Raw genomic sequence first — 21,347 nt, forward strand, 5'->3', positions numbered from 1 at the left:
CAGCCACCTTGCAACAAACACTTCTCTCGGCTCACCCTAGTACGTGGCGCGTCCTGTGACACGCGGGGCGTTTGAGGGACAGCCTGATGACAGACGTCCCTAGTGCGGGAACCAACAAAGCCCCCACAGTGCATCAGGGAGCATCAACCCAACAGTAGTCCAACGGAGAGAAGGGCGTCTCTAGCAGATGCCGCAGCCTCCTCGCGGTCCTAGGATCTAAAAAGACGTGGACACACGGAGCCTGAGATGACAAAGCCTGGCCCGGAGCTCACGCTGGAGGATGACAGGCAGGGCTGCGGTCCAGATTCGGGGTTTATCCTGTGGTGGCTGAGAGTCAGCAGCTGAGTTTGTAGGGAGGCAGGGAGAGCAGGTGGCATGGCTGGCCCTGTGCTCTCTGTGGTGGCTTTAATGTCTTTGCCCCACCCACATAAACTCATGTTAGGAGGCGTGGCCTTGCTGGAGGAAGTGTGGTCTTGTTGGAGGAAGCTGGAGGACACACACCTTTAACCCAGACATTAAGGCTGGAAGGCACACCTGTAATCTGGGCCGCATAGTGTGTCACGGCGGGGGCGGGCTTTGAGGTCTTTTTCCCAGGCTTCACTCAGTGTGACAATCAGTCGACTTCCTGTTGCCTCTGAGTCAAGGCGTAGGACGCTTGGCTGTTTCTCCAGCACCGTGCCGGCCTGCACGCCTGCCGTGTTCCCCGCCATGATGGACCCAACCTCTGAACTGTAAGCAAGCCAGCACAATTAGATGTTTCCTCTGTAAGAGTTGCTGTGGGCATGGTGTCCCTTCGAGGCAATAAAAAAACCCTAACTGAGACACTCTGAAAAAAAAGATTTGTGTGCAGAGCCAAGCAGAGGTGGGCAGGGTGGCCGGGGACAGGATCCGCCATTGTCACCATCCAAAGACTCAGCCACAGTGGATAAGAAGGAGCAGGGGAAGAGAGGGCAGCCGATAATGTGGCCAGTCAAAATGTCAAACTCTGACTGTTGTAGCTACTTACTGATTTCATACTAACTGTTCCCTCCGTATGTGTGCACTTTAGTGTTCTAGAGATTCCCCGTCCTGTAAAGTGTGTATCAGATACACAAGCCCTTTTTTGTGGGTTGTTGTTGGTGGTGGTGGTTTTTGTTTGTTTGGGGGGGTGCCACCTGCCCCATGTATCAGACCCTCAATACCTGGGCTGCTCACATGTTCCCAATAGGGCAACTTTAATGGAGAATGACTTTCACATGTGCCCAGAGAGCAACTGAACAGCAACGGACATATCCAAATGTGGTGGGGTGGACGCCTTCTGTGTGGAGGTGTGAGGTAACGGGGACGGACTCATGGATAAGGCTGTCTCCACCCTGTTCGGTTCCTTTATAGTAATAACCTTAATTTGTGTCTTTGGGCCTGGCCTTTTCAAAAGGCTGGTCAGACTAATCAGAACAAAGACTCGGGAGACCCAACTGATTACCCTTTGTGATAAGCTCAGCCCTGAGGATATTTCCCTTTTGAGTGAACCCTGACGAAGGGTGCTTTAATGATGCAAGGATGTGTTGCTTTCTTTTATGCTGCATAGGCTTAACTCTGAAAAGCTGTGTTCCTTTGCCTGCCTAAAGCATCTGATTGGTCTAACAAAGAGCTGAATGACCAATGGCAAGTCAGGAGAGAGGAGAGGTGGGGCTGCCAGGCAGTGAGAATAAACAGGAGAATTCTGGGAAGAAGAAGATAGAGGAAGACTCCAGGGGCCAGCCACCCAGCTACACAACCAGCAATGGAGAAGAGAGAGGGGGGGGAGTGAAGGAGGGAGGGAGGAAAGGAAGGAAGGAAGGAAATAGAAAGAGACAAAATTCCAGAGGCAAAAGGTAGATGGGATAATTTACGTTAAGAAAAACTAGCTAGAAACAAGCTAAGCTAATGCTGGACATTTATAAATAAGAATAAATCTCCACGTATTTATTTTTAGGAGCAGGATGGCTGGTCCCCAAAGTGCAAATAGTTAAAAACGAAACAATACATACACAAACATGAGGGAGGGAGAGAGAGAGAGAGAGAGAGAGAGAGAGAGAGAGAGAGAGAGAGAGAGAGAGAGAGAGAGAGAGAGAGAGAGAGAGAGAGAGAGAGAGAGAGAGAGAGTCGAGCTGTTAAGAACGAAATGCTCAGCTGGGCGGTGGTGGCGCACGCCTTTAATCCCAGCACTCGGGAGGCAGAGGCAGGCGGATCTCTGTGAGTTCGAGGCTGGGCTGGACCGATAGCCTCCAAAACAATACAGAGAAAGCCTGTCTCGAAAAACCAAAAAAAAAAAAAAAAAAAAAAAGAACGAAATGCTCTTACCTCTTCAATAAGCTATAAAAGTTATCTGACCTCATCTAACCGGCTCATCTCTGACCACACCTGTGACAGCCAAGTCATTGGAAGGGTGGCCGGTGTCTGTGCAGCTCATGTATGGGTGTGCTCACTACCCTGCCCTCCCATACTTGTCCTTTGGCCTTTTGATTGGCTCTGTCCTTACTCCTTCCATGACAGCATTTTAGAGTCCCAAGTCCGAAACAGCTGTTTCAGCAGGAATTATCCCTCTTTGACGCAGAGATGCTTTTAAGCGTCTCTAAAGTCAAAGTGCTTGAGTTGGGTGCTTTCCTTCTGGGGCTTCCCAGCTTTGGCCGCTCAGATCTGAAGAGACAAGAGTTCACAAAGCCCAAGTGAGGAAGCTCACTCCTTACAGGGACGGCTGCTCAACTTAGTGTAGGTTCTCCTCGTGGGTTTGGGGCCAGGCCAGAGCCATCCATCCGTCCATAATGCCTGTTTGATAAACAGCAGCTCTGGGGCTGGGGAGATGGCTCGGAAGTTAAGAGCACCCGTTGCCCTTGCAAAAGATCCAGGTTCAGTTCCCAGCACCACACGGTGGCTCACAACCATCCGTAGCTCTAGTTTCAGGGGATCTGGTGCCGCCTTCCGACCTCCACAGCTAATTAAGAAAATGCTCTACAGGCTTGCTTGATGTTGTGAAGGCGTTTTCTCAAGGGGGACTCTCCCCTCTCAGACGACTCCAGCCGGTGTCAAGGTGACATTAAACTAGACAGCACAGAAGAATGTATTTAAAGCTGAGGCAGAGACAACTGAGGACAGGTGACAGGCTCTGAGTAAAATGTTTGTGCCTTCTTGAGTTGCTGGAAATGACACAGGGGACAGGATCCTTAGGCCAAGGGGGCAGGGCAAGGATGCTTTCCTGTCTTATCAATACCGGCAATGAAGGAAGACTTAAAGCTGATCCGTGGAGGACGGAAGTGTAGAGATGTCCCTCTGTCTGTGGAAGGTGATTCCAGGCTCCCACAGGTGCCAAAGCCAGGCACGTATGAACCCCATGTGTACAATAGCACGGTGTTTGTTTATGACACATGCACCCTCCCACAGAATTCAGATATCTATAGATAGTTTACAGTACCTGGGGAATGATGATTATACCAAGATAAGGGTGAAGTTCAGAAATGTTCATCGCAGACGCAATTCCTCCGCGCTGTTTCTGGCCTATGGTCGGGTTAAAACCTGCAGATACGGGATCTGTACATGCTGAGTGGCGGCTACGTAAGCACAGGGGACTGTTGTGACACAGACGGAAGATGACACTCCCATGAAGCCAGACTTGTGGTAAAGAAGAGGAAAGGGAGCTGGGCGTTGGTGGCGCACGCCTTTAATCCCAGAACTCGGGAGGCAGGTGGATCTCTGTGAGTTCGAGGCCAGCCTGGTCAACAGAGCGAGTTCCAGGACAGCTTCCAAAACAATACAGAGAAACCCTGTCTCGAAAAAACCATAAAAAAAAAGAAGAGGAAAGGGGGCAGAGGCAGGGGTTTACATACTAATGTTAGCATGTCACGTAGCACACAGAACACTGGGAATGCCTAACAAAACGTATGGCCAGGGACACTATCGGACGTCGGAACTATGAAGTAGCCTCCAACCCTTAAATCTAGACACACTCACACCAGGAAAAGCTAGCCCCCTCCCCCAACAGTTACTGCATCCTTACAGTGAGTGCGGGTCAGCAAATTATCCTTAGAAGGCTGTTACATACACAAGAAAACAGCCACAGATGAGAAGCCTTTGGGTGGGGGGACTGTGAAAAGAACCGCCTCTTTTCCTTGACTCTTCCCTAGTGAAGCAGAGTGTAGGGGACAACCTGGGGACCAGCGAGATGGCGCAGCAGGGTAAAGGGGCTTGCCACCAAGCCTGATGGCCTGAGCCTGATCCCTAGGACACACGCAGTAGAAGAAAACCAACTCTTAGAAGTCACCCTCTGGCCTAATTGGATGATGTCACACGTGCCCTGCTCTGCCTCCCCCAAATAAATAGTTTCAAAATAACTGATAATCCACTTAATAACATTTGCAATTTTGTTATATCAATGGGGTTTTTGTTTGGCTTTTTATTTGTTTGGGGTTTTGGGTTTTTTGGAGGCACGGTTTCTCTGTGTAGCCCTGGCTGTCCTGAAGCTCACTCTGTAGGCCAGGCTGGCCTCGAACTCACAGAGATTGCCTCTGCCCCTGCCCCTGCCCCTGCCCCTGCCCCTGCCCCTGCCCCTGCCCCTGCCCCTGCCCCTGCCTCCCAAGTGCTGTAGTTAAAGGCGTGTCCCACCACACCCAGGTATATCTATGTTTTTAACACATGTAATTTTTTTCTAGATTCAGTGTATTAGGAGGCAAGGGCCAGACAGGATGATCTTCTAACTCTTTTAAAGTATTCATATACTATTTTTACTCTCCAAGATTTTTCATACAGTGCATTTGGTCATATTCACCCCTCCCTCCCCTCCTCCCCCTCACATCTGTATTTTGTTACAGAGTATTTTCATATATACCCTGCCAACTGAAATGTCTGTAGCTTGATGAGACAGACAGGCAAGTTAACTACACTTGAGGCTGGAGACTCCTAGACATGGAAAAGGGAAGTGACTCCGTTTAATACTTTGGTCATGGCTGTGGCGCAGTGGGTTAAAGAGGCCGCTAAGGGAGGAAGGGTTCATCTTCCGAGGACACAGCCTGACTGGCGGTGAAGGCGCCGTGGTAGGATCCCGTTTGCTCGCCGCCACTTGGCAGAGCAGGAAGCGCAGAACGAGGAGAGCTGGCATTGTGGTGACCCTTCTGCATGAGTCCGGGACCCCAGGTCATCGGGTGGTGCCCCCAGCACTGGAGGTGAGCCTTTCTTCCTCAGTCAGTCGCCTCTGGAAACACCCTCAGAGACAGGCGCAGCGGAGGCGTCTCCTAGGTGATCCATCCTGATGGATGTGATCACCGCGGACGGATCCAAGCTCAGGAAACCTTCGTTGGTTGAGCTGAACCAGCCGCGGGTTTAGACCTGTGCGTCTCGGGGGACTCTTCCGCTCACCCCGTCCCCTGACCGAGCGGCTCACTCTGTCAGTAATAAAAAGCTGCAGTCGCTCTCAGCGCTGCTCCAGGGACCCTCCAGGACCAGACATTTGCTCCTGGGTCCCTCCATCCATGCCACCGCCATACATGGATCCACACCTGAATTTCCACAGTGGAGAGAACTGAAACTAAGAAAGGTTCAGGAATCCGTCCAGTTTCACATAAGATAAACGCTGGCATTGAGACTCTGATTTTTGTCTGTCTCCAAAGCCCGGGGCAGGCAGTTTGTCACCCCTGGTGTCGCTAACGAAAGTGGAGATGGGAGGGGATTAACGTCTATGCTGAACCATCACCCTTGAGCGTACTTTCTTAACGCTTGGGTGTTTATGTATGCGCATATGTGAGTATGTTCATGGGCACACAGGCCTGTATGTGTAGGTCTGAGAGCAACCCTGGGTGGCACCCTCTGGAGTACCATCTACCTCCTTTCAAACCGGGTCTCTCAATGGCCTTGAGCGCAGCAATTTGTCCATACTGGCTGGCCAAAGAGTCCTAGCCATTCATTCGCCCGTCTGCCCTCTCGGCCGGGACATTACAAACACACACCACCGTGCCTGGCGTTTTTTACCTGGGTTCTGGACATCGAACTCCTGGCCTCGTGCTCGCAAGGTCGCTTTGCCGACCGAGATATCACTAACCCTTTGAACGTTTTTAAATAATTCTTAAAGGGGCAAACAAAACGCAAGGTGTCTGTGTGAGCCCATGACCTGCATGATCACCCACGCAACACACTCAGAAGGTCCTGCTCACTAGGGCTCTGGGGTCGCCATCTTGGAGGGTTTTTTTAATGATTTATTTATTTATTTTGTTTTTTTTCGAGACAGGATCTCTCTGTGGCTTTGGAAGCTGTCCTGGAACTGGTTCTTGTAGACCAGGCTGGCTCGAACTCACAGAGATCCGCCTGCCTCTGCCTCCAAGATTTATTTATTTTTATGTGATGCTTTGCCCGCACATATATCTGTGTGAGGGTGACAGATCCCCTAGAACTAGATCACAGACAACTATGAGCTGCCGTGTGGGTGCTGGGAACTGAACCCAGGTCCTCTGGAAGAGCAGCCTGTGCTCTTAACAGCTGAGCCATATCTCCAGCGCCCCGTCTTGAAATTCTTTTTTTTTTTTTTTTTTTTTTTTTGGTTTTTTGAGACAGGGTTTCTCTGTGGCTTTGGAGGCTGTCCTGGAACTAGCTCTTGTAGACCAGGCTGGCCTCGAACTCACAGAGATCCGCCTGCCTCTGCCTCCCAAGTGCTGGGATTAAAGGCGTGTGCCACCAACGCCCGGCTCCGTCTTGAAATTCTTAATAATTTTTTCTTATGTATTCTGTAAGTGAAGTCTGGGGAAACACTGGAGCACGTCCGTGAGTAGGGGAGATAGGCAGTAGGCATGCCCACACCTTTCCATGATGCCCATCAATGAAAAGTGATGGGGGAAGTCCTGTGTATAAAGCACTGTTGGCCAATAGGGAAGCAAGATAGGTGGGACTAGGAGTCCAGGAGGACTCTGGGTAGGAGAAACACAGGGAGTCAAGATGTAACTGCCATAGGGGTAAGAAGCCTGGAAATTTTTCTCCAGTAAGAGAAGTACTTAGATTGGCAGTTATGGGGTAAATACTTAAATCAGAGATAGCCAGTAAGAAACAAGCAAGGCCAACAGCTTCATAATTAATACAGCGTCTTGTGCGTTATTTGGGGACTACAACGAGGCAGAGCCCAGGCGACTGGTGGGGAAAAACCAAGCAGCAGACAAGGAAAAGGCTTCTCTCTACAGAAAAGTGCAATGGAAACTCATGGAACACAACCCCTCCCCCAGCCATCTATGATACACTGTGCGAGCACCATGTATGGGTCCCTGTGTTGTGGGGGTATTCATTAGAGAAAACAGCTTAAGCCAATAGAAAGTCTTTATCGGCTGGCTGGCGACTACACTAGGTGTTCTGGCTCCCAGAATGGCATCAAGTCACCTTTTTCAGGGTGAGCCCTTAAGCACAAAGACCATGTTCTGGGTTGACACACTCCGGTTAATGAGAGCAGTGAGCCAGGAACAGAACTACCGACTCTCAAAAGCAAGGTTGGTACACCAGAGACCTTCCCAGAACTGTCGGTGTTGACGGACTGAGTCTTTGTTTTCGTTCATGGCAGGCGGTGCTGTCTACGTGCCGAGTTTTACAGCCTGAATTCCATCATGGAGTCAGCTGTGCTAAGGTCGGGTCTGGGCCCTGTTACACATGGCTTGAGTTACGCAGTAGAGGCCACACTTTTTATTTCTAACTAGAAGTTTCTCTAATGAAGAGAGATAGCAACTGTCCTAAGAAATGCAACCAAGCATAGAAAACTATCTCATCCCGGCCTGTGCTAATTGCCTGTGTCAGCCAATGACAGCCGGAAAGGGATGAAGAAGAAAAAAGAACAAGCCACCCCTACTTCCTCTCCCTGCAGGCTCCCCCCCCACTTACAAGCAGACAGAAGTTGAGCTGGGAAAACACTCAGCAGAGTTTTAAACTAGCCCTTAAAGCGCGGTGGTGTTGTGCCAAACCCCAGAATGCCTTAACGAATGTCCTTACAGGTAATTTTGGTGGTTGTGGGCATATACAGTCATTAGAAGTGTGTACCATGAACCCTGAAACAACACACAACACGGTGCCTGCTATCAGCATTACTCATTTACAGCCTCGTTTCTACCCCACCGGTTCTTTTCTGTTACCTGCCCGCCAGGAAGATTCGCTCCTTAGGAAAACAAGCTCCTCCTGAGTTGGTGCCTAGCACTCCTTTGAAACTTGTCCCACTCATCCTGTTTTCTCCCCGAAGAAATGAAGTGGGTGACTGTGATCTGAGAGAAGACGGAGTAGATGGATCTTTGTATTTACGTGTAGAATCTAATACGAATAAAACAGGAAACAGAAAGCCACGCAGCCCTGAAATAATCTGGTGTATGAAAATGATTGCTTGTTAACAGGTTTGCTGGTTAACATCCCCACCCCTAACCCAACTGATGGAAAGACCAAGACGCTGCTATTGTGTAACGGTTTCCACCAAGATTGAAACATTCCATCCTGATTGAAACATTCCATCCTGATTGAAACAGTCCATCCTGCAGAAAGCTCCTTAAAAAAGGAAAGGCAAACAATTGAGATGGCTCCAGGAAGTCCCTGAAGCTGAGCAGACTCACCAGTCCCCTCCCTGCCAGAGTAAGCGTTAAAGTGGAGAGTCCTCCCATGGCAGAGTTAAACTGTGAAGACTCTGGAGAGCCGCCTGGGAGAAGCAGAAACCAACAGAGCTTCTCGGAAGAGGTTTAGGACAGTCCCGTTGGAAAGGATACTCTCCAACCTGCTGAACAGCCTGAAGGCTGTGTGTGCTCCAGGGTCCCAGCTTCCTGAGCTGTCCCCATGCTGGGGTGGGCTTTGGTGATGCAGCTGCCTTTGAGTCATCTCTGCTGCTCTACGTAACCCCTCCCCCATATTCCTGTAAGTAACCCGAGTAAAACTCACTGGCACACCAAGTTGGACTTTGGTGTTATCTGTACTTTGGTCTGCATGGACTCTGTGTCTGTGGTGAATAGATGAGTGTGTTGTGTCTCCTCACGAAACTTTTTTTGTCACACAGCATCTTCTGTAGCCAGAACCATCCTGAAAATGCAGAATCAGGCCAGAGGACTCCAACTACCAGATTTCCAAACTGGCTGTAAACTCTGCCTCTGAGGACAGACACACAGGTCAGTGGGACAGAAGGCAAGGTGTAAAAACCAACATCTTGCGTTTATCTTCATTTGGTTTAATGATCAAAGTCCCAAGGCATTCAGTAGGGAAAAGAATAGTCTTTTCAACATATGATGTTGGGATATCCAGTATGGGCAAAAAATAAAATAAAATAAATAGCTTCCACCATTACCTTGCCCATAGACTGAAGCCCATTCAGAGCAGACCATGAAACTAAGTGAAGCTATATAATCACATTTTAAATTAAAAAGTAAAATTAAATAGATGTAGTAGTAATCATATAAAGTTTCAAGCTGGGTGTAGGGGCACACACCCTTGGTCCGAGCACTCAGGAGGCAGGAGCAGGCAGGGCTCTGTGAGCTCGAGGCCAGCCTGGTGTATGTGGTGAGTTCCTAGACGTGCAGAGCTCCACAGTGAGACCCTGTCTCACGAAACAAAGCACTGAGCAAAGATAATTGTCTAAGGTCTCAGCTAGGCCCAACAGTGCAGGCCTTCAGTCACAAAAATAACATAAAAATGTAAAATGGACTGAGATAACTCTCTGGCAGACGCTCACCCGCCATGGAGACTGAGATAGCTCACTGGCAGTGCTCACCCACCATGGAGACTGAGATAGCTCACTGGCAGAGCGCTCACCCGCCATGGAGACTGAGATAGCTCACTGGCAGCGCTCACCCGCCGTGGGTGAGACTGAGGTAGCTCGCTGGCGGAGCGCTCACCCGCCGTGAATGAGGTCCTAACTCAGTCCACAGAACTGGAAAGATAACTCTCCTAGAAACAAAGTTTGTTTGCCGTTTCATAACAGGCAAAGGTTCTCAGCTGCAGCACAGAAGTCTGATATGCACGGGGTCTGATGAAAGCCAGGCCTGTTAATCACAGGTGCCTGAAAGGGTGTGAGCTATCGGGGAAACTGGACGTTGACACCATACCCACATATCTCCAAACGACACTTCCTTGTCAGCATCTTCACCAAGCACGCGTTAATAAACCTTTAACAACCAGCTCTCTGGGAGTTAGGAGATGAGGGCTGGCCGGCAGTGTTGCAAACCTCCGTGGTGTCAGCGCATTCCCCCCACGGCCCAGACAAAAGAATGGCTGCACAACCTTCAGGGTTAGATGAAAGCTGCGTTTATTCTACCAGGAAACAAATGCAGTTATAAGAAGGAAGAAAGCAGGGTAGGCACGGGGAAATACACCCATAATCCAAGCACTCAGAGGGTTGAAACAGGAGGAATAAAAAACAAAAACAAAAAACAAAACCAGGCTATGCAGCAAGACCTGTGAGGAGATGGAAGATGACAAGGAAGAGGGGTGGTGGCGACAGTGGTGGCGGCAGCAAGCACTAGCAGCAGCTACAGCGGCCGCAGAGTCTTGCATAAAGCAATCCTTGTTTGACAGTGAAATGGGGGCATTCACCTTCAGACGGCACTGGGATGGGATGCTGGGAGAAAATATGCTCAGATTCTGTTGCCTGGTTCTGCAGCCGACGTTTGCATGAACCAAATAAGATAATGGTTAGATATTGATTTTTAGCATCATCCTTCAGTCCATTCACAGAAGACTATTATGAAACATAACATAAACACTACCAGCTCTGAAAGTAAAGAGAGAGCATCAGACCTTGATAGATGAAAAGTACCCTCCACTTGAACAGGAAGAAAATAATCACACATATAAGTTAAAGTTATCAAAGAACCCAGAAACAGATCTAAAGAACACCAGTAAAGCTATTTATATGAAAAATGTGAGCCGGGCAGTGGTGGTGCATGTTTTTAATCCCAGCACTCAGGAGGCAGGGGCAGGCGGATCTCTGTGAGTTCAAGACCAGCCTGGTCTGCAAGAGCTGGTTCCAGGACAGCCTCCAAAGCCACAGAGAAACCCTGTCTCGAAAAACCAAAAAAGAAAGGAAGGAAGGAAGGAAAGAAGGAAGGAAAGAAGGAAGGAAATGGTGTAGGGAGGTGTTAGAAGAAGAATTTTAATCGGTCTTAATGTCATTTCCACACTGGCAAGTCAATACATATAATTTAGAGCTGACACATCTTGAAGCGGAAGTATAATTATATTATTTATAATTACAGAGGTTAGTTTCTTTAAGAACAATGACCAATAAAAGTAGTTGCTATGGAAGAGGGCAATCCCAGAAGATCCAAGGAGTGTTCAGAACAGACCAATCCCTGGCAGCGAGAGGCAGACGGGAAATTAGCTGGGACTGAGGGAAATGGGGTAACTGAAGGTGGCAGCCACCGTGTACAGGGTAATGAAAATGTTCTAAAGTGAGATGACAGCTGCGCAGCTCTACAGATATACCAACACCACTGTGGCGCGTAAATTAAGTATTTTAATTTATTTATTTTTGTTTCATAAGAGTTTCGCACAAGAGTAGCGTATTTATTTCTATCGCCTCTTCCGCTCCTCCCACCCCCACTCACGACCACTTCTTCTATGATCATCATTACATGTGTGTGTGTGTGTGTGAGAGAGAGAGAGAGAGAGAGAGAGAGAGAGAGAGAGAGAGAGAAAGAGAGAGAGAGAGAGAGAGAGATTCACCCTACTGAGTCCTGTCTCTCACATTGTTTCTGGAAAGTTCACATTTGGGAAGTGGGTTAGTAGGCTCTTGTGTCACTTCATTTAGTCTGTTGGGATAAAACTATGCATTTAGGACAGGAATTCTCCAAAACCAGGATCCTGACCTTCTCAGCCTGTCCTATCTAGGTCATGACATCGTGTCTTGTTCCTGGAGGTGCTGACCTGGGCCTCTTGGTCAAGATGGCAACATATTGAGGATATGAAGCTAAGGTAAAGACTTTCTGGTAACCCCCCCCAAAAAAGTGATATACATATAATTTAAAGCAATTTGATTTTTTTCATTGACTTTTCTTAATTTCAGGACATACATTTGGAAAACTGATAGCGTCCTTTGGCCGCTCTTACCAACAGCTTATAAATTCCTGAACACTTCTTAGCATTTTCCAAGGAGTTTGGGGATGTCAGACTATCGACCCACTAAGTACATGGTGACTCACTACAGCACTAATAAGAAAGAAAAGGCTCTAGACAGTCAACCTTTGCTTTCCAGGTATTTAACATAGATTTCCATGATACTACGTGACGTTAGAAAGACAGACATCCAGAGTGATTCCCCAAGACCCCATTGCTAATGAAACTCAACGGTATTGCATGATTAAGCTTAAGTAAGGCTGTTGTATATGTGTGAGCGTTTCTTGTATCAGATGATAAACTTGATATTATTGGCACATAAATCAATTATTGCCGCTTTCTCGCTTTGCAATTTAGGATGGTTTCTTAAAACAACCACTAATAAGTTGATTTTATTTCCCCTCATTTATACGTGTGTATGCATGCAGAGGCTCGAAGGCTGGAAATCCTCCATGATTCCTCCACCAATGTATTCTTGGAGACAGGGTCTCTGAGTTGAAGCCAGAGCTCCCCTATTTGGCTAGTCTGGCTAGCCAGCTGGCTCTGGAATCTCTGCCTCTGAGTGCTGGGATTATGGAGAGGCTGCAATGGCCATCCAGCGTTTATGGGGGTCCTGGGGATCCGAACTCTGGTCCTCACAGTTAGTTGCATGGCAAGAGAACACCCAGTGAGCCAAATAGCAAGGATCTCTGCTTCCTTTGGGGAACTTGATGTAATCACCTGGAGGAATTTCCTCAAAATTCCTTTTTCCTAGTGCCTCTCGAGGTGGAGTAAAGCAAGCACTTTGGGTGTGTGCTGCTTGGGCAGGCGATGTGCACTATCCAGGGTTCGCCTTTCAGAATCTCAGGGAGGGGAAACTCTGAGGAGAACAAATTGTTTTGTCACTTGGTCTTTCAACATAAAAAAGTGAAGAATTACTTGGTGTCCTTTGCTTTCCACTCCTTCCAAAAAGCGATACATGCTTTTCTACGAAATAATTTGATATTTCGTCAGTTTTTTTTATACCTTATTAGTTCCCTGAGAATTCCACAGAACGAAACTGACCATACGCACCCCTCCGTCCCAACTCCTCCCAGCTCCACCGCCACCCCTGTTTCTCTACCCCCTAACTTTGCCTCCTCTTTTATTTTTTCTCCGCCCCTTTCAAGTCCGAGTTGTGGGGCTCACGCACTCTTGGGAATGAGGCCTTCTGTTGGAGTGTGGTCGCCCTGGCAGTAGCAACACTGCTTTTAAAAAACACGATTCTGCAGCGTGAGCAACCCTCATGTGAAACCGTGGAGAGTGGGGCAGCATTCACAGGACCTGCATGGGTCTGCGTCGGGTCCCCGGCGTGTATAGTACGACTTCCGTTCAGTTTTCATGGGATTCCTGAGTGTGCAGATGAGTGGGGTCTCTTGATTCTTGAGCCTTCTCTTGGGCTCTCTTCCTTCCGGTTCCGTTGGTTTGCTTGTTTCTTGTCGTTTTTTGTTTTCGTTGGGTCCAATTCCTGTGTGTTAGCTTTTGCTTAATCTTATTGTATTATTACTACTTAGAAGCCTGTCTGTTTCCTAACGAGAGGCAGAAAGGGGGTGGCTGTGGATGAGAGAGGGAGGTGAGAAAGAACTCGGAGTAGAGGGAGAGGAAACTGTAATAAGGATATATTATGTGAAGGGAAAAAAACCTATCTTCAATAAAAAGGGGTGATGGGGTAAGTCCTTCTGTGTATGTGTTGTCTTACTGGCTGATGAAATAAAACACCGTTGGCCAATATGGAAGCAAGATAGGCGGGACTAGGAGCCAAGGAGGATTCTGGGAAAGAGAGGCACAGGCAGTCACGATGTAGGACACCGGAGGAGTAAGAGGTCCAGACCCTCTTCTCCGGCAAGAGAAGGCCACGTGGAAATACTCAGATTAGCAGTTATGGGTTAATAATTAAGTCAGAGCTAGCCGACAAGAAACCATAGCAAGTGGCCAACAGCTTCATACTTAATATAGCGTCCTGTGTGTCATTTGGGGCCTGAGACAGCAGCAGGACCCAAGCGGCTGGCGGGAAGAATGCACGTTACAAGGGGAGAAAAGGAAAAAGCCTGGTTATCCTCCCAGTGGCTGGCAATTGCCAATAGCTCCTCAGCAGGGGTTAGACTTCATGTCCACCTCCCTCTCCGTGTGGGGCTTGGTCTGGTTGAGCTTGCACAGGCCGTGTGCACACTGTCATAACCGCTGTGAGCTCATAGGCTCAGCTGCCCCGCTCTGTCTGGAAGACACTGTTTTGTTGAGTGAAGCCTTTTCCTTGCCAGCCGCTTTGGTTTTTCCCCACCAGTCGCCTGGGCTCTGCCACATTGTAGTCCCCAAATAACACACAAGACGCTGTATTAATTATGAAGCTGTTGGCCTTGCTAGTTTCTTACTGGCTAGCTCTGACTTAAGTATTTACCCCATAACTGTTAACCTAAGTATTTCTCTTACCGCAGAAAAGGGTCCGGACTTCTTACCCCTATGGCAGCTACATGGTGACTCCCTGTTTTTCTCCTTCCCAGAATCCTGCTTGACTCCTAGTCCCACCTATCTTGCTTCCCTATTGGCCAACAGTGCTTTATTCAACAGCCAACAAGAGACAGGTTTCAGGATGACATCTCCCGTCACTGTTTTTTTTTGTGTACGTTCACCACCTCTGGGTCTTACAGCCCCTTCTTGCACAATGATTCCTGAGTCTTGGGGGAGAGCACACAGGATCCATGTTCTGTTTAGGGCTGAGCACTCCTTAGTCTCCTGTTCCCTACACCTTGTGGGTCTCCATGTCAATCATCCACTACAAACAGATGTCTTCCCTGTTGTGGGTTGGGAGATGCGTTAATCTGTGGGTACAACAGTACGTCGTTAAGAGCCGGTTTATCATACTATGTCCACTTAGCGGAATAGCAGCCCTAGGTTTTCCCCCTAGGGCCTATTGATGTGGGATGTCTTCTCTACATGCTGTGAGCATGTTTTATTGCCGTTGGTCAGTAAAGAAGCTGATTTGGCCAACAGCCAGGCAGAATAGAGCCAGCGGGAAATCCAAGCAGCAAGACAGGGAGAAAGAAGGCGGAGTCTGAGAGACGCCAGCAGCCGCAGGAGAAGCGAGATTGTGAGGTAACGAGCAGAGAGCCTTGTGGGTAAACATAAACGAATACAAATGGATTAGCTTAAATGTGAGAGCTAGATAATAATAAGCCTGAGCTAATGGCCCGGACAGCTTATAACTAATATTAAGCCTCTGAGTGGCTTTCCAGCAACTGGCGAGTGAGAGAGAAACGTCTGGTTACGGCCTGTGCCCTGTCGAACCGCAGATCCTTAGCCCAGCAATGGGTGCCAGGTGCGGGCTTTACCTTGCGGAGCAGACCTTGAGTCCAGTCAGAAGGTGAATGGTAACTCCTGTGATGTTTGCCCTACCATTGCTCCAGGAGGCACTGGTTTCCTCCTTAGTTTGAGGGAAGACGGTGGCGTGCCCCTGGTGGATGGGGGGGGGGAGGGCGTGTTGACAGCCTGAGATAAGAGCTGTCCTTGTTGGTCTACCTCCAAACTGTGCCCATCCCGACACCCAAGCTCGCAAAGTCTCCACGTGACTTTACTCACAGTTGCCAAAGCAGGCAGTGATGCCAGAGAGAGCTTCAGCCTACCCACCCCTGAGGTGGTAGGCCAAGCCACTCTGCACGCGGGGGAGGCCCTGCAGGGCCCTCTCAGGGAAGAAACCCGGCTCTGAAATAGTCCCCTCCTCTCGACCTCTTCGTAACGAAGGTTTCCTGTGGATTGTTGTTTAGACTGGTGGAAGGGAGCTGTTTCAAGAAAAGGGAGGCTCCCTTGCAGCTCGGCTCCATCTGCCTGTGCAGCTGTAACAGAAAAGCCTCCGGTTCTGGGGCAGGGGGATTTCAGAATAAAGAGCAGACATTGGCGCCTACAGTTCTGAAGGATGGGGGACCCAAGACCGTTGGACCCGCGTCTGGTGAGGGGGGGCCTCCTCACAGCGTCATAACGCAGCGAAGCCCATCACTTGGTGGCAGGGTTCTCTAGAGAGAGTGAAAAGGTACCAAACCTCCTTGTTTAAATAACTCACCCCAGGGAAAACGAGGCCATCAACCCAGTGACAGAATCAGAGCTCTCACAGCCAGGGGAACGTCAGCTTCCTACTCTCAGACAGACAGCACAGCTGACAGTCAGTGAACCTGTCACAGAAGGTTTGGTCTGTGGTTCTGATGTAGACAGTAGGAGGCTCCCTTGCCCAGGGAAGGCATGAGACAGTGATAAGGAGAAAATACCGTTTTTACAAACTAAAGAACATCCTGGAGCCATAGGTGGAAATGCGGTACGGGCCTGAAGACAGCAGGCAGGCAGGTGGAAGTAGCTCCGCTGGTAATCTTCTTGCCTAGACGCACAGAGCCCATGGTTTGAGCTCCGGAATTGCATAGACCAGGAGTGTTGGCACATGTCTGTAACACCAGCCCTTGAGGGGCAAAGACAGGAGCGTCAGGAGTTCAAAGTCATCTTTGCCTACATACCGAGTTCAAGGCCAACTGGGAATTCGTGAAATTCATTCATGTCTCAAAAGAATTTAGGAAATGGAAGGAACGAGTACCCCACTAATAAAACATGTGCGGCCCCCCAAAGCACCCCTGTTAACACAGTTGCTCCAACTCACTCCTGAGCCTGCCTGCTTTCAGGTTCTGGAATCAATTTTCTCCGTCCCCTCTCCCGTCCCCTCCTCCTGGCGTCTGCTGACACCCCCAGCTTGTCCATCTTGATGTCCGCTCCCAGCTCTGCTGCCCCCACCACACACCAAGGGGCAGCAGTCCGGCCTCTGGGAAACAGAACGGAAGCTCGGGCAGACAAAGGACTGTGTTGTTTCACAGTTTGTCCGAGGCCACGCACTAGGCCTCGAATGTGGAGGTGATAAATGACTAACGCTTGAGCGAAGGGTTAAATAAGCAGAGTAGAGACATTGAGGGCCTCCTTAGTGTCAAATCACCAGCTACTGTCCAGGAACCCATAGCCTCTGACTCCTCGGATGCTGGAGCTGCTGCTGCTGCTGCTGAACCTGGACCACATTGAGAGCCTGCTCCGAAGCAGGGCGGGGGAAGAGGGGGCACGGAGGCCCACGATGTGGATGGAAGCTTATGAACTCAACAACATGGGTTTCACCTTGCAGAGGAGGTCACCCAAAGGAGGAGCCAGCACCGTCACCTCTCTGCCTGCCTGCCTGCGTCCCCACTGGCCAACGCACCATTTGTGGTCCTTCCAGCTGCAGCCATAGTCTTTCCGAGGCATCAGCGGTTAGTCGGCGAAGAAGTTTCTGCCTCCTGTGCCCACTGAAGGAAGGGAAAGACGGGTGTGACTGCCCTTGAGGGAAGGGCTTTCTCTGCTTTGCCCATCTCCCTGCAGGGCGGCTGGGAGTTCCCAAGGGCAGATGATGAGGGGTAGGGGATCTTATAAACAAAGCCAGGCATAAGAGTACAACAGGAGACCCGTCGCCCTGGAAGAAAGGGAGTTCTGACCCGAGCCAGAACGTGGCTGAGCTTTGCTAAGTGACAGCAGCCGGTCACTGACTGCACAGTCCACTCTCGAGGGACGTGGGGGGGGGAGGCGGGGGGGGTCCTAATCGGAGGAGGAAAGCAGTGACTCTCAGGGCCTGAGGGGGTGGGGGGGGGAATACAGAGTTGTTTAACGGGCTAGGGCTTCAGCTTGCAAGATGAAGTTCTGCAGATGGTGATGGTGTTGGTGGATGTGCTTAACGTACTCTAATATGTTAGGACAATCGTGTGCTGCAATCCGGGTAACTCTCACCTGGAACCTCAGCACTGTAGGAGGCAGGGGGAGGGGGAGGGGGGAGCAGGTAAATGGAGGTATAGATGAGTTGGGGCTGGGCCGGGAGTCTCCCCTGGATGAATGAATGAATGAATAAAACAGTCAACAAATAATAGAAACTCACTTTCATTTTCATCTTAATGCTCCTCCGTAGGCTTCCAAAGCCTAAACCTTGGCAAGGCTGACCAGAAAGCAGGAAGATGGCCAAGCCAGGGGCTCCACATCGGAATCCCAGAGCTGGGGAGGAGGTGGGAGGATGGGGGGGTGGGAAGGCAGGCGGAGTGGGACTCTAGGTATCTTCAGTGGTAGAGCTAGTTTAAGGACACAGACAGGTACAAACGGTTTCAGTCAGTTTTACAAAGTGGGGTCCCAGGACCAGTGCAAACACTTTCACACTTTAAGCAGGTCCTCTGCCCCAATTTGGCTACCTTGACTCAGCAAATCTCAGGGTGGTTCCTGGCCACACATGTTTTAACAAGCCTCCAGGTGAGCAAAAAGGAGTCCTTGGCAGCCGCCCCTGTCACTTGGGACAGTTGCACCCATCCTGCCCTACAGGGTCGGGGATCAGCTCCAGGGACAGGTATCCTGAAGCAGGGTTTTCATCTAAGTTAAACCTCGTTCCTCCAAGGGTGGAGTCCCCGGCCGGCCCCGCCTCGCACTCCTACAGCCCCACAGGTAGCCAGCTGGGCAGGGCCTGGAAACAAAGTCAGGGAGGCTGAACTCCTGCTCACCAGTCGCCAGCCAGGAGCCTTGGAGTCGCCAGCCAGGAGCCTTGGAGTCGCCACCATGGGTACGTGTTCGTGGGCTGCTGGGGCGGGATCTCTGGCTGCTGGGATACTTCTGGGTGCTGGGCCGGCCGAGATTGAGGAGCTCCGCACTGGCAGCAGGGAGCGGACTGGTTGAAGGCTAGAAACCCAGGCATAGAGTTTGAAGTTCCCTCCTAGGCTCAGGGAATAAACTCAGTACCCACCACCGGCCTGCCTCTTACAGACTCCGGGTTTTCATTCTCCCGGTGCCAAGTGGCTGTGACCTTGGGGTTGGGCTGAGTTCTGCTGGCACGGCAGGAAGGGGCGGTGCAAGGGGGGGCACCGTGGGGGCTTTTGAGTGGATGACCCTGGAATTCTCAAGGAAATCCCTGGCCCCAGAGTAAGTCAAGCCGCCTCCCTGTGGTTCTTCCACGCTCAGATTTAAAAGACTCACAGACTCAGTGGCCCATTCCTGAGCAGTCCGGGAGGGGTCCTGCGTTACTTCAAAGTAAGCCGGCTGTGGAAGTGACTAGAACCTCAGACGGGCCCTGAGGCCACCTGTCCCCTTAAAGCTGGGATAAGAGCTGACTCCTCCAGAGCAGCGTGCTCTGATGGCCAGCGGCTGCTTTTCAGGCTGCAGGGCACAGGCAGCTGAGAGTCTGCATGACCTGCTCACATTGAGTTCTTTCTACCTCGCCACCCTTGTCCCCCCCCTTCCTCCGGGACCACACCAGGAGTTTTAGAAATAGCAGCGAGGGAGTGGGCTCGCACATTGTACGTCGGCTGTAGCAACGTGCTGTTCCGGAAAGATTTCTCGTGTTATTTTAGATGGAGGGCATCAGACTATGTACCGTGCCCAGCTTCTAAGAGGAGCTCTGGACCCCAGTCCTGTTGTAACATTGCTGGGAACTGCCTTGAGCTGTTTATGTTGGACTCTCATGTCGGGTGCCTGGGTTGTCACAGGATTCGCATTGTGTGAGATGTGTTTCGGCCTCCTAACAGATAGCTCTGGTGAGGACAGTTCTCAGAAACCTGGGAGAAAAGAAAATAGGATTTGACTTACAATGCTCCGAAGGAATGGGCATTGCCTCGTTTATAAACTTCCTCAACTGGAGTTTTGCAGCCGGGGTTGGCACAGCGTGATAATAGCAACCAGCGGTTTAGATTCGAACCAGGGTTTGGCTTGTAGACGGCTCAGCTTTTCAGTATCAAGAGCCAGGAGGCGGAAGAGATACTTAAAAAAAAAAGTGTTGCCCTCTTGAAAATAATTGTTGGCAGTTAGTTTGTGTCAAACTGTTTCACGTGCCTTGTGACGGGCCATGACAATGGGAACACTTGGTGAGCAGAGCCAAAGAGCAAAGAGTGGGTCTTAGAGGAAAAAAAAAACTGCTCTGAGCCACTGGCTTCTTCCCTATGTGGTTCAAAGCAGTGTTCACACCAGGGGTCCCCCGCCCCTGGGAATCCAGGGACAGCCAGGATGAATGGCCAGGAAGGAGGGGTGTGTGAATCTGGATCACTCACAGCCTGTGCAGCTGCCTGGGAGATGAGGGCATCCATGGCTGAACCTGACCACTGTCTGGTTGAAATCTCACATGTCAGACTTGTTTTTAAGCGGAGATCGGCAGTCTTTTCTAAAGCAGGACCGAGATAGTGACACCTGAGCCGCAGACACTCTGTAAACATGTGGGTGGAGCTGTCCCAATAAAACCAGTTACAAGCACCGACAGTCTAGTTTTGTATGGTTCTACTTTTAGCTGTCTTTTTTTTTAATGCTCCTTTTCAGTTTTTATGGAGTTTTATTTATTTCTTGTGTATGTGTGCATGCACACATCTCTTTGTCCACCCTTGTGTGTGTGTGTTTGTTTTTTGAGACGAGTCTCATTCTATGGCTCACACTGCCCTGAACCTTAACTATGCAGCCCAGACTGGTCTCACACTCCTGCTTCAACCTCCCAGGTGCTGGGATGACAAGTGTGAACCAACACACCTTGCATTTGTGTAAATTCCCACATACTCACAAAATAGCCTTCAATTTTTTTTCCTTCAATCGTTTAAAAAATAATGCATCAGTCTTAGCTGGATGCAGCCCTGAGCCTGTGTTGGCTGATGGTTGGCTGAAGGTATGCATACTGGAAAAGGGGAAAAGGGACTATTTCCACACTGGCCTCTCCAGGCTGTCTGGTGGAGAGAGAGAGAGAGAGAGAGAGAGAGAGAGAGAGAGAGAGAGAGAGAGAGAGAGAGAGAGAGAGAGAGAGAGAGAGAATGTGTGGTGGTGGATGACTCTGTGTTACCTATGTGTCTAGATACACTTCCTGGAGTGGTTACATGTGAAGGCCAGAGGTTGACAACATGAAGGTTAGCCTCTTCCCTTGCATTCTCTATGCTTTTAATGATTTCATTTTTGTCTTATGTGCATTGATGTTTCACCTGCATGTACATCTCCAGGCTGTCTGGTGGAGAGAGGTCTCTGAACAACAGAAACTCTCACACGCGCACGGGGGAGAAGCCTCGGGAGAGAGCAGCTTTGGGGGGGCGGAGGAGAATGTTCGTTCACGATTTCTAAGACTTGGTCTCTTTCCAGTCGTCACTCTTATGTGAAACTTACAGAAGCCTATGCTGAATTTGGTGCTGCTGTAGAATACGTTTCACACTTGAGTTCACCCGTGCATGTCCTTAAGTTGGACTCTGACAATTAGAGTCAAGCTCTGAGGAGGAAGCTCGGGTTACTTGAGA

General features: G+C 49.8%; 1 protein-coding gene across 1 annotated transcript in view; it reads left to right on the forward strand.

Moving 5' to 3' along the window:
* The first annotated feature begins 18,544 nt into the window (after positions 1 to 18,544).
* The window catches only part of Slc15a1 (solute carrier family 15 member 1), a 46,661-nt gene continuing 43,858 nt past the window's right edge, over positions 18,545 to 21,347 (forward strand). Inside the window, exon 1 of the mRNA XM_040744149.1 lies at positions 18,545 to 18,658. Coding sequence (XP_040600083.1) covers positions 18,655 to 18,658 — 4 coding nt within the window. The 5' untranslated portion in view covers positions 18,545 to 18,654. The remainder of the gene's footprint in view (positions 18,659 to 21,347) is intronic.

This window comes from Mesocricetus auratus, unplaced genomic scaffold (genome assembly GCF_017639785.1).
Source record: "Mesocricetus auratus isolate SY011 unplaced genomic scaffold, BCM_Maur_2.0 Super-Scaffold_2245, whole genome shotgun sequence".
In the NCBI taxonomy this organism is placed as follows: domain Eukaryota; kingdom Metazoa; phylum Chordata; class Mammalia; order Rodentia; family Cricetidae; genus Mesocricetus; species Mesocricetus auratus.